This window comes from Ctenopharyngodon idella, chromosome 8 (genome assembly GCF_019924925.1).
Source record: "Ctenopharyngodon idella isolate HZGC_01 chromosome 8, HZGC01, whole genome shotgun sequence".
NCBI classification, from domain to species: domain Eukaryota; kingdom Metazoa; phylum Chordata; class Actinopteri; order Cypriniformes; family Xenocyprididae; genus Ctenopharyngodon; species Ctenopharyngodon idella.
Genome location: NC_067227.1, coordinates 8,005,992 through 8,020,136, shown reverse-complemented (window position 1 = coordinate 8,020,136; position 14,145 = coordinate 8,005,992). Strand labels below are relative to the sequence as shown.

Here is a 14,145-nt window from a genome sequence, read left to right as displayed (position 1 = left end):
CTAGTGTCTGAATAATTTTTGGTTTGACTGTATTTAGCCTTTCGGTAACCTACTGTAAGAGATTTTGGTATCATAAAATCCTCAAACAGCTGTAAATATCAAACCAAAATATTATATTTGACTCAAAGTGTTTTTTGGGTTTTTTTCACTGTTTGTTAACTACTTTGGCACAATCATAAGAGATGAACCAGTCAAAAGTTCTTTGTGAGCGAAAGTTTCTCAGGTGAAACACAGAACTTTTCTGAGAGAACACAAAAACATTTAAATGTTTTTTGTTTTTCCCCCATCTCATATTCTTTCTATCACCAGGTCCCTTTAGGGGCTCCATAAAGCACTACAGTAAGCCAGATATGGTAATCTGAAAATCTAATTTTGCTTTGCAAAACGAGCACAAAAGTAAGATGGATTACCTGATCCAGATTAAACTTTTTGAACAACTGGAATTTACATATTAGTAATTTGTACCAAATTTGAATAAAAAATATAAAAAAACAAAACAAAAAACTCTGCACTAACCAATATGAACGTATGTAGGACCCGTGTGATGTCATTCGTATAGAGGCACTGAGAGTAGTCTCCCTCCTCCCAGCGTCCAGAGCGGTCACAATTACGTGAAGCCTTCTTCTGCTCCACACCACCCCCTATACTTAAGGAGGGGTAACGCAGCTGCAGACAGTACTGGTAGGAGGTGATGCCAGCTAGAGTTCTAGGCCACCTGAAGCAAAAAAGGGAGAGTTGACATTTTGCCATAAAATAAGCAATATTTAGCCACAGGTAAAGCTGTAGGACACCTCCCTTACCTGAACTCCCCTCGGTTGTTGGTCACTCTCTGCTCCGGACAGAAGGAGGCGCTGTTCTCCAGCACCACTATCTCCACACTGCGCGAGGTATTTCCACGGCCCGTGGAGACCACACACTCCCACTCACCGCTTGACTCAACGTGGACATTTGACAGGATCAGCTCACTAAAAAAGATAATGATATGCTGTTACTAAAGTGTACTGTGGATAAGCATTTTTTTTTTTTTTTTTTTTTTTTGACTCATGAACTGCAAAGTTATCCTGTTCTATCTATCCTCTTCAGTTCAATGCCATTCAGTACTGTTGTTGTAATTATTCCTTTTTTCCCCCATTTCATTTTAAAATTCAGCTTTGCCATCAAAGGAATAAATTATATTTTAAAATATATGTTAATATGGAAATTAGTTATTTTAAATTGTAATAATATTTTAAAATATTACTATTTTTACTGTATTTTTGGATCACATAAATGTAGCCCTGGTGAGTGTAAGAGACTTCTTTCAAAAACATTTGAAAAAATCAAATTATTTCAAACTTTTGACTGGTAGTGTACTGTATACTGTATATAACCAAACCGGTTAATCTCTGTGTTTTACCTGGTGATGAAGGTGCAGTCATGTTGTACACTCTCTTCCAAATGAACCCCTTTCACAAGGTCACTGGTGACAGGCTGACCGTTGTGTCGCCAGTGAAGGGTAGTGATTTTGTCAACCAGGGAAGCAGTGCAATGGAAAGGCAGCCTGTCCCCCTTAAACACAACCTGCCGTAGCAAGGGTAACAGAGACAGCGTGTGCAGCTCCAACGGACCCTCTGAGGAGCCAAATGAATTAAAAGATAAACATTAAGATTCACAGAGAAAAATATTATTTACTAATAAAATAAAGATTTATTGTATTTCTGTCAAACCGATCATTCTTAGTCCTCTAATACACTGCCTTTCAAAAGTTTATTATATAAAATCAGTACCTTTATACAACAAGAATGCATTATATTGATCAAAAGTTACACATATAATGTCACAACAGATTTACATTTCAAATAAGTGGCTAAACTTTCAAATTCATCAAAGGATGCTGAAAAAAATGTATTAACAAAAATATTAAGCAGCATAACTGTTTTCAATAATAATATTGATAAGAAATGTTTCTTGAGCATCACATCATCATATTAGAATGATTTCTGAAGGATCATGTGACACTGAAGACTGGAGTAATGATGCTGAAAATTCAGCTTTGCCATCACAGGAATAAAATACATTTAAAAATATATTTCTGTCATGAAAGTTTGCCATGATAATGGATACAACAATGTTAATATGTTTGGTCTTGGTGGAATAGATCTGCTACTCTGCTGCTGCTGTTATTGCTGCTGCAGAGCAAGTACGAGACTTTCTACTGCCAATAAATAATCACGCTGCCGTGAGCAAGTAAGACATGCTGCTGCTGTACAAACAGTACTTAACTATAGGGGGCGGTGTGGAGCTGTTTATACAACAGATTGATGGCACAAGTACTACTGTTTTACCCATAGTAGATCTATACAGGTGGAGCTGGGGAAGGTGGAGGGTTTCTGAAAGCGCGGTTCAAACTGCTACAGCAGACGCTGACCAAGTACTTGAAAGTTGAGCAGCGAGCTCATTGGCTGCTGATACAGCAGGAACCAATCAGCTGTGCCCTATAGAGAACGATGTGATTGCAATCAGGTTGAGTTAAGGACCTATCAGCCTGTGCCATCTAGAGTTTCATGACAGAACTTTGTATTCAAATGTGACCCTGGACCAAAAAAACAGTCATAAGTGTCCAATTTCTTAATAAATAAATGAATAAATAAAGCTTTCCATTGATGTATGGTTTGTTAGAATATGACAATATTTGGCCGAGATACAACTATTTGAAAATCTGGAATCTGAGGGTGCAAAAAAATCAAAATATTGAGAAAATCGCCTTTAAAGTTGTCCAAATGAAGTCCTTAGCAATGCATATCCACTCACAAAAATAAATTTTTGATATATTTACAGTAGGAAATTTACAAAATATCTTTACTTAATATGGCATAAAAGAAAAATCGAAAATTTTGACTGATACAATGTATTGTTGGCTATTGCTACAAATATACCTGTGCTACTTATGACTGGTTTTGTGGTCCAGAGTCACAAATAGAAAACAGTTCTTTTAAATTGTAATAATATTACACAATATTACTGTTTTACTGTATTTCTGATTAAATAAATGCAGCCATGGTGACTATAAGAGAATTCTTTTTAAACCACAACCTTTTGAACGGAAGTGTGAAATGTCATGCAGTATTTGAAATATTTGTGTTAAAATCTGACAATATGTCCATGTAAAGTGCAAATATAGATGTTCTGCTGGTGGATTCTCACATGGCCTCCTGCTATTCTGGTTCTGCCCCTTTTTGTTGTGGACATTATGTGTAGGAAGATTAGACCTTCAGTTCTCAATAGATCAGAAATTATTTCTGTGTTTTCATCTGTTTTCATCTTTAATCCTAATAGACTGCACTGTTGGACATCTCTTCTGTTAATACCTGAAGCAAGTTCAATCGTATTCTTTCTCATACACAAATAGCAGGAGGTGTAAGAAAGTTATTTGGGTGTTTTGTTGCCTTGTAATCATTTAAAATCAGCTTTGCTTGTGAAACAGCCTGGGTGAAATCAGTCTCTTGTCGAGGGCTGAGGATATGTATTCACAACAGCAAACCCACAGAGGGATCTTTCCTAGTCGGTCACAGCTATGTGCTTCTGGCCAACATAAATATGTTTAAGAGCAGCGGAGGAAGAGATGGCGAAATGAGCTGATATTAAAACAGTAACAGGAGCCCCGGTTTGAGGCCCAAGACTCGAAAAAATGCAGCGTATGTCTAACAGAAAGATCAGTTGAGGTTTAACAGAAAGTCACTAAGAAATATAATAAGACCCCAGTGGCAAAAGTCAGAGAAATAGGGAATTTTTAAACAAATATTCTTGATCTTAGCTGGCTAATACACATAGATTTAGCAACATCGCAATTCAAACAAAATACCAAGGGCGATCAAAGACTGAGGAGGTACTGTCGCTGATAAATTATGCAATTTTCAATATTACTTTTTTTTCCGGAAAGTTGTCACAAGGGCTTTATCGGTAGCTCTAAGGGTTTGAGTCAAATGACCAATAAACCCCTTTTAATAATAATATTAATATAATAATATTTTAATAATATAGTACATTTTTATATTATTCAGAATAAAAAATAATAAACAAACAATTTAAAAAAAAAAAAAATAACTTATGTAAATGATAATATTATTTAATAATACAAATAATAATAATAATTTTGTTATAGTTAAGTTTCAAAAAAATAAATAAGTAAAAATTGTGACAATTAGCCCCAGTCATACACTAAAACCTATATGTATTTGTAAAGTCCATGCAGACATGCATACTGTATTTACATAATTGAATATGATATTGAATAAGATTGATATTCATTTTGCTCACCACAGCTGAGGTCACTCTCTCTAAGGAGACGTAAGGGTTTGTTCTGAAGCCTTCTGGGATATGCACAGATTGTTTCATCCCCAAGCCGAGCGGAACTGCTCTGGAGAAAGCCCGGGACCCAGCGCAGACCGCAGTCACATGACAGGAACTCAGAATGAAAGTTTCTAATAACCACAGGATTGGAGGTAAGGATTAGATAAAGCTTGTTCTAGAAAGATTATTAATTTATCGGTGTAACGATTTAGCATCTCCTAAATCTTAACAGGAATTAATTGAATAAAGGAGAGTTTCAGTTAACACCACTGTTAATAGACCAGTAAAGTCAGCTTTATTTAGATAGCCCTTTATGTAATGCAGATTGTTTCAAAGCAGCTTTACAGTGATAAACAGAAAAATAATGATCAATGATGCAAGCAAATTTCAATTCTGCTGTAATGCAGATCTAAAAAATGTTAATAATAGTGGCATTCATTATTCAGCTGACTTATTATTCATAAGTCAGTTCAGTTTTGATTCAGCTCAGTTCAATAACTGGTAAAGTTAATCAAATTTGAAATGAGTTCAATTCAGCTTTACAACAGCTCTACAGAAGGTAATATTTATTCACTTCAATGTTATTCAGTTCAATGTTGATTCAATTTAGTTCAATAACAGTGTCGATGTTGCAAATCAATTATGAAAAATGTTGAATAAGCAATAAAGCAGCTCTGCAGAAAACAGTGGTGTCATCATCCAGCTCAGTTCAGTTCAAGTTTTGTTCTCATCAACAGTGTCAGTGCGGTCAAATCAATAACATTACTAATTATTGAGTGTCCCCAACTAGCAAGCCAAAGGCAACATAAACTGTTAATAAACTTCTGTGGTTCCCTAGATCAGTAGTTCCCAACTCTGGTCCTGGAGAACCCCCAACTCTGCACATTGTGCATGTTTTCCTTATCAAACACACCTGATTCAACTCATCAGCTCGTTTGTAGAGGCTTCAAGACCTGAAATGGTTGTGAGCGACATCCAAAATGTGTACTGTTGGGGGTACTCCAGAAATGTAGTTGTAGATTATAGATATGCATGCTCTTAGATTTGTGCAATATAAATTTATTAAAGTGCCCCAATTATGCTATTTTAAAGGTTCCTGATTTTGTTTTGGAGGTCTCCTACAGTATGTTTACATGGATCCAAGATTAAAAAAAAAAATAAAAAAAAAAACTTTAATTTTCTCATAATATACACTGCACATCACCTCCAAGAGTCTGAAAACGGTTAGCCATTTTCACACTTCTGGCTTTTGGCTTCCGGAATGGCCCACGGCGGGTAAAAGTTTTTTCCGGTGACAGTGATAGATAGCCAAGCCGAATAACCAGTTTGGGAGTCAAAGTCTTTTTATAAATTAAATGTCATGAAAATGTCTGAACGGTCTTGGTGAGACTACAGAGCTCTCATTAAGAGTTAAATTTAGGAACTAATTCTAAAAAGTGATGGCGCTTAAATTAGTTATATTCTCCCTGTCTATTTGGTGCTGCTGTGCATTATGCACTTAACATATGTTTTTCGCGACGTGCTGGGGAAATGATTGGCTGGTAGCTCCCTTATCACACAGACCTGATCCTCTGATTCATAAAGAGAAAGCAGGACCGCTCGCACCCTGGATGTTTCTGGATCTATTATAAACACTTCTGTCATCTCTCAATGAACTCATTCACGCATATTTTCCTGTCGTCATCATCTTAAAGTCTGTAATATGCACAGTATTACAAACCCATTAGTAGTAGTATTGTTGCTGTTGCTAATTTCATAGTTTCTCATGCTTACTATAGATGAATGCACTGTTGTATACAGTGTGGTCTTGGAAATTAATTATGTCTTAGTTTAATCATTTTAATCGGTCAGGATTAGTGACTGAGATTAATACATATGCTATATTATATTTTTAAAACGTATTAAACTCACGACAATTTTATGTATCTCACGACTTTATATCCCGCATTGAAGCATATATTGGGAGTTTAGTTTTTTATATGAATAAATTATATAAATAAATGTATGTCAATGATATGGTATGAGCAGAGGAATTGCTAAACGAGTATCTACGTAGCCTATATTGTATGACAGCTGGTGAAATAAAACCACCCGCCGGTAAATTCGCGCAACGGTCTGGGTGACCGTATAAGCTACAAACAAGTAGAAATTTATTTCTTTGTAGATTATACAACAGCAACTTGGAAAACAGACAAAACAGAAAAGGTAAAAGCGATATTTGAGAAAAGAGAATACTATTAATCTAATAGCCACAGACCCATAGCGGAACTAACTTTACCCCGTGTCACGTTTTTTTTCCGATTGTGTAATGGCTAGTTGGTTTAAAGATTCAGTCTCTCTAAAACCCTCCTTTCTGAGAGCCTACTCTGCTCTGATTGGTCAGACGGTCCAGTCTGTTGTGATTGGTCTACCGCTTACAGCATGTGTCAGAAACTAAACGCCCAAACGCTATCTGAATTTCAGCTTCCTCAGCGCTTGATACACAGTGATACAAACAGTAATGATGCCTTTGGTTTTTCCATATCAATTCCAGTGTGAGTCTTCATTCTTTGGAAGTCCATGCAAAGTGCATTCACAGCGCTGAAAACAGCGTCTTCTCAACATTTCGACAACATGAACCATAGGTCTCAGCTACAACTACAGTGTTTGAGAACAGGTCAAACACTGATCCCTAAACCAAGCCGTCTCCACCCCCTGGATCTCATGTACTGCAGTGAGGAGCTACTATAATTCGGTTGTAAAATGCTGTTGTCACTCCTGTAAATTACTGAACCATGTGTGTCCAGAACGGGATTAAGCACTAAAGGTGAATTTAACTTCAGTGTGTACATGGCCTTTGATCTTTAAAACGTTGCAGACCTTTTACAATCACAAACATCTATATTACACTCTGCATGAAAGATAATATTCAAAAAAGCATAATGGAGCACTTTAAAAAAGATGTGGATATGGATGATATCTCAGGAATACCTCAATCTAAAAAAACAGATGATTAATCATACACTTAATAACATATGAGCATATGCACCACAGAAGCATTCACTTGAACTCACACCAGCTTTAGAGAGTGTAACTCCATAAACACGTTTGGGTCCAAAGAGGAAAAGATGTTTCCAGAGATGTTTCTATAATATAAGAACACAAATGAAACATTTCATCCATTAACTAAATATGACATAATAACATTATAAAATGCATTATTTGCAGTAGATGATGTGCATCGTATCATCTTAAAAACTAAAACTGTCAAACATAGGTTATCCTGCAAAGAGCGTTTTATGTGTTTTAGTCTTCCAATAAATTTGTTTCAGAAATAATGACTTACAATTTAGTGAGGTTGGTAAGTCCCTGGAACATTTCTGAAGTCAGGCAGCCAATTCGGTTACTGGATAGGTCACTGTACAGATTACAGTAAATGAGATGAACTGTTATTTTGTGTTCCAGTTCTAGCAGACATAAATCTGTGCTTCAGAAAACATAAAATACTTCATTATCAAGTGATCATATCTTGTTTTTTATATTATAACATATGATATAATCAAGCAATATCACAAGAGCAAGAAAGCTGTTTACAATACACTCTTTACAAATATAAGCACGATTGCAAATGTGATATTGATATTATACAAATGTTCAATAAACAAGAGGTTAACAATAAGTGACTTACATTTTAGTCAATTTTAAACACAAGTTTGTGCTCTATTTCGGCAGCGAAAATAGTTCCACACAAATCCATAGCAGAATCGAGCAACATATGTCGGTGTTTTGTTGCTGAATGAAGCAGCTGCTTCGAACAAATCGGATAAATGATTCAGTGACTCACTCATTAAGTGATTTGCCGCCACCTACTGGTGGTTTTTAGTTTCATATTTAAAAGTATCAATTTATTTTTTCCATTTTATTCCAGTTTGGGGGGAAAAAAGTTTAAGCAGTTTTTCAATAACGGTCACATTAATTGCTAAAAGTGTGTAACTGTTGTCTTGTTATAAAAACAGATCATGACTTACAGTTTTCGAAGAGCTGTGAGACCCAGAAAGGCTCCAGGCATGATGGTGCTGATTAAGTTATTCCTGAGATCCCTGAGGAAGAGACAAACACAGAGACTTCTGAGCAGATCAACTTACATGTTATATTTGAATAGATTTCCCATGGATTATACTTTTTCAGTGTAAGTTTATATAGCAACCACTTTTACTTTTTTTAAGCAATAAATGCTATTTTTGCCTTTAATTCTTGTACTTAATATTTCACAAAAAGATAGATAAGATGTGTTTTGAAAGAAAAGGAAGTTACATGTTTGTATATGTCGACCATTACCTAAGTACAAAAAACAACCAGGTCATATCAGCATAAAATAACATGAAATAAAATAACAAATGCTTTTATATGCAATTGACCACAAGACCCTTGCTCTGCCTTTAACATTTTCTTTGTCCTGCCTGTGTTTGAGATAGGAAGAAAATTCCTGCATTTTTTAAACCATACCTCAAACCACACCTGGTCCCAGGGCTCAAAATCAAGGCAAAACCCCAAGCAGAGAAAACAGACAAACATCAGAGGAATTCAGGAGCAGGAGAAAGTGGAGATGGCCTTTTTAAACCATGGACACCAAGTGGATCTTCCCACAGTGAAGATACACCTTCATGAGTCAAACTGTAAATATTCACTTCCAACACAAGCTTTGAAGGTAGTGTTTCAGGCCGCCATGTTTGCTTATGTCCATGTGTTGAACCACTTATCAGCATATTTGCTCATCAAAATATGGATTCACACACTTAACGATGTACAACTTAACCTATGAAACTCTTGCATGTTTTATTTACTTTTATATATTAACCATGCAGGGAATTATGGATAAAGGCCAACTTCCCTGTTGAAAAAAGGAAAAAAACAGCATATGCTGGTTAGGTATGTTTTGAAGCATGGCAGCTGGTTTGAGCTGGTTTATGCTGGTCCTTAGCTTAATCTGGTCCTAAGCAACTAGCTCCAGCTCAGGACCAGCAACTAGCTCAGGACCATCTTAATCCAGCTCATGACCAACTAAGGACCTGCATAAACCAGCTGCCATGCTTCAAAACATACCTAACCAGCATGCTGTTTTTTTCAACAGGGTCATGTCTCATAACAGCTCGACCATGTTTCAGCAAGCTTAGTAGAAGTGCACAGAATTCTTTTTTAGAGGTTATACAATCTTTAAAAGTTACTTTAAGCTAACTGCATTAAGAAACCAAGTGGGATTTCATGCTAACTTTGAATCAAAACATAAAATTTACTTTGTTCCCTGCAGTTCCCCATCACAGTTATTCCAAACATTTTTAACTGGATTCATTTACTTTGAAAACTCTGAATGGCTTTGGTGGTGTGATTTATAAATTAAATTTCGCATAAAATAATAGTATTAGGTAAGCAATAAGGTACGAGAGGCTGTACTGTATCGTGAATAAGTCACGGCTTCGCGACGTGCCTGCAACCCCTTCAGCCGTGAATTATTCACGATACAGCACTAGCCTTGAGTACCTTATAGCTTTTATGAAACGGTTACCACACAATACAAATATTAAAGCCAGAAATATGTATTAATGCAACTTTCATGAAGTAAACTTTTTCTAAAAGCCTTTCTTCCGCCAGAAAAAAATAGTCCCTGACCGTGAACAGCAACAGAAGTTACATTTTCACGCCATTAGATGGCGGCAAAGACTGTCTTTACGTGTGTGTCATTCAGTAGCGAAGACTTTTATATTGAAAAGACTAAATTGTTTTGAAAATGGAACAAGACGCAACTGACAAATGCTTTGACTAACGCTGTCAGTCACATGAAAACCCCTTAAATGTTAAAAGGACAAGATGATACATCGGACATTTAATTTTTTATTATGAACATAGATCTGACCTGAAGGAAAATGCTAAATCTGAATGCAGGTAATAAACTCGCTCAATCAATCTTTTTTCTCACAATGCTCTTCTACATAATACAGTAAGCTTCAATGAACAATATCAATTGAGAACATACAGTTTACGTTGCTAAATGTAAGTGATACACAGAACCGTTGGGTGAAGCGGTCATAGCCGTGTTTTATCGTGAATAAAACACAGCTATTGACCAATCAGAATCAAGGACATGAACTAACCGTTTTATAATATGTATTTTAAAGTATGTTGTATGCTTTATATAGTATGCTAACTTATTATATTAAAAATATAATTATTTAAATATTATTATAAATATTGCCTGTATTATAAAATTCTAAGTAATATCAGCGCATATATATATATATATATATATATATATATGTATATCTATATATAAAATGTTTGTATGTGTAACATTTTCATATGTATTATAAATATAAATATTTAAATAAATAAATAAATAAAATTTGTTGTACCCTTTTGTGAAACATACTGAATTATGTGGCTAATATTTTGTAACAGAACAAACAAGCAATAAACCTAAATAATAAAGCAGTAATCCTCTATTCGAATGTATACTATTTCAAGCATAAAGCTCTATCAGTGCTGAAACTATAGCAAACAACTCTGCAGCATGATATCATGTGCTGAATATAAACATGAACATTACACAGCTTGATAACAGATATGCTGTATATTATTGCAGGGAACCAAGACATTTACACCGGCATGACAGAATGCAGTAAAGTGCTAGTCTGTCACATCTGTATGGCCTAGTGAGTGCTGCATGATTGACACATTAATAGTTATCAGAGTGAATATGCAGAGAGAAGCAGAGGGGTAGGAGGTGAGAAAGTGACTGCAGGAGAAAGTTATGCACTATTAAGTACACGTGTTTGAATTCCTGTGACTACGGAGAGTGCGATGCCAGGGTAAATTGGATATATTGTAGAGTATTTCAGTCTATGAATGTGAATTGCTGAATGAACCTGCTCACAAATGCGTGTGTGTGCCAGTAGCAGTGCTCTTGGACAGGGAACAATAGCTGTTTCCTGGCTAGCGTGTCCTAACCCTCATTAGCACTGTGATGAAAAGGGAGACTCTACCCACTGTTTCCTCACACACACACCGCTAGAGTAAAGGTCAGAGCAAAGTGTGCTCTCTGTGTGTGAAGATCAACACAACGGCTCACAGACACTCTCTTATCGCTGAGATGGGGAATGTGGAACAGGGAAAGTTCTCTTCCTAAAGTCTGGAGCGCGTATACACACACTGCAGAACCACAATGTCAGCATGGCTGAAGTGATTGAAAGCCTCATGAAAAGTTTTGTGGCTTTTAATCCATGTGCGTTGACTAAATTATCTTTCAGCACATTTACATATTTAAAAAGTACAGTCTTTCTTTTCTAGATAACAATATTGATGACTCAGAAGTACTTTATTTTGATGTGTTGACTAACATACTAAAGCACATGCAAAGAACTTGATTATAGTGTGTTATTCGATGTTACATTTAAAGTTAACATATTCGAAATGTTCCAGCATTACAGTGTAAATACAAATATATTTAAATGCATTACATACAAGTTTTAATAGAAGTGAAAATAAAATATTTACAACCCAATCTCATGGCAATTCGTACGTATTTTACGAGGTGGCTAATTCGTACGAATTCATACAACCTCACTCGTACTAATTCATATGTTTTTTGCTAAATCGTACGTATTTTATGAGTTGACAAATTTGTATGAATTCCTTCCCCAAACCCCACCCCTAAACCTACCCGTCACTGGGGTTTAGACAAATTGTACGAATTTGTACAAGTAAGGTTGTGCGAATTCATACGAATTAGCCACCTCGTAAAATACGTACGAATTGGTCGTGAGATAGCGTTGAATTTTTTCCATACATTCGGCAGTACACTTTAACCATATTTCAAAGAGAATGGGAGCAATTATGAAATTACTTTTTAAGTTCAAGTTCATTTAATAGAGTGCAACAGTTGGGTTACGGATGTAAAAACTTTTTTTTTTCTCCACTGGGAAACTGATTTTTATTGAAAACTTATAAACCTTTAAATGACAGCCCTACTTTGAGCTAAGGTTTTCAAGCCATAATATATGCTTCTATAGAGTACCTCAGGGATGACATGGTTTTGTAGGCAAAACCCGGAAGCGAATTAGCATTTTAGGACTTCCGGTTCCATCACCCTAAAGTCTATGGGTTTTTTGAATGGGTTTTTGCTAAATCACCTGTGGTCTGTGGTTAACATAGCCTCTAAATATTTTCACGTTTTGATCTATGATATAAAACACACCAGTTATAACCCGCTTGTGATTTTTTAAACCTTTATTGTGTCTTAAAAACGGCAGTTGCTAACAAATTGCTAAAAGGGACTACTTCCTGTGGCTACTTTAGACGTCATCATGACAAACAGGACATTTGGACAGCATTTCTCATGGATAAGTATTCATACACAGCGCAGATCATAATCAGCGAGTATGTTTTTAAATAAAGTTTGAGGAAGTTTGGTAGTGGTGACGTTGATCCACGACCATGGTGTGCTGTAGTCCGTTTATAGCCTACTGTTAGCTTTTTATATCTGACGACTTTATTTAGGCTTCAAAATGTATAAATGTTGTGTTAACTTGTAAAGATTATCTTGATAGACAAAACGTGTAAGTGTCATAACCCTTTGTTAAACACAGAGCTTATTTTTTGCGATTTTCCAAAAGTCTATGGGAAAATGCATAGGCTTTCGATCGAGGGAACCCGTGCGCCTTCCAACTTCCGGGTTGGCCTACAAAAACACGTCATCCCTAAGGTACTCTATTGAAGCTGTTAGCCTGCATTATTTCAACTTAGTTTTAAAATATTTGTGTTTAACAGTGGAATTCATGTTGAAAAACTACATTACGAATGATGCTGTGAAGAAAATTACACCAATCAGGGAGTCACAACAAGCAAAACGCGCCAAAAGATCTATTTGGCTCCGCCCACTTTCATGAAGCACCACAAATGACGTAATCGAGTCAATCTCTCTATGCTCTCAAAATACTTAAATATTTGAATATATATATGCATATTTTGCAAAAAACTTCAAATATATTGTTTTTATATACATAAACAACATTTTTAAATGAGTAGTTTTATATTTCTCTATAATTTTTAGTTCAATAATGCTGTTCGCAATGCTTCATGGGAATGTAGTTCTTTCCATCACTAAAGCTGTTAAGTACACAGTCTTGTACCTTTGTATTTTTGTCCGATTTTCAAATACTTTTTGCTTCAAATCAGTTTGTAATGTTATGATACACGCTTCAACAAAGACATTTTTGAAATCCCTATAGGAGAAATGAATGGAAAAATTACTTCCACAACCAGCGTCACTGAAAAAGTCGGCGGGCATTTTTGCAATCTACTGCATTCAATATAAATTTAAACTATAATGAATTTTCATTTAATTCCAAGTGTCTGAAAACATTACATTCAATTCACACTTAAGTATTCCTTTGAAGTATATTATTTCCATAATAAGTATTCTTTTTAAAAATATGCTAAAGTGTACTTTTTTCACAGCAAATAGCAAAACATGTTCAAGGCTTTTAAGTAAACTAAAGGTTATTGGCTTTGTACAAAAAAGGGGCACATTTCGATTGATGCGTCCCAGCTCAACTTCCTGTTTCAACAGGAAATGCGTCAACTGAAAACAGCACTCATCAAGCGATTTCATGGGGTCTTTAAAACTCTGGAGGAGTTACACACAACTGGGATCCATGAACCTTCATGAACTTCACAAAGGATTTATAAAGAACAATGCTTGATTCGTGTCTATAAATCACGTTAAATCCAAGCCAAAGTCTGCTGAATAATTTCACCTAGCACATGATTTAGTAAGACCTTATG

At 35.6% G+C, this 14,145-nt stretch overlaps 1 protein-coding gene across 2 annotated transcripts in view; it reads right to left on the bottom strand.

Moving 5' to 3' along the window:
- adgra2 (adhesion G protein-coupled receptor A2) overlaps positions 1-14,145 on the bottom strand; it is a 94,051-nt gene that overhangs the window by 14,117 nt on the left and 65,789 nt on the right. For both annotated transcript variants that reach the window (XM_051903312.1, XM_051903311.1), the window contains exons 3-9: positions 8,337-8,408; positions 7,655-7,726; positions 7,383-7,454; positions 4,297-4,460; positions 1,397-1,610; positions 801-965; positions 517-715 (exon numbers count right to left, since the gene is read on the bottom strand). In XM_051903312.1, the coding sequence (XP_051759272.1) occupies positions 517-715; positions 801-965; positions 1,397-1,610; positions 4,297-4,460; positions 7,383-7,454; positions 7,655-7,726; positions 8,337-8,408 (958 nt within the window). The remainder of the gene's footprint in view (positions 1-516; positions 716-800; positions 966-1,396; positions 1,611-4,296; positions 4,461-7,382; positions 7,455-7,654; positions 7,727-8,336; positions 8,409-14,145) is intronic.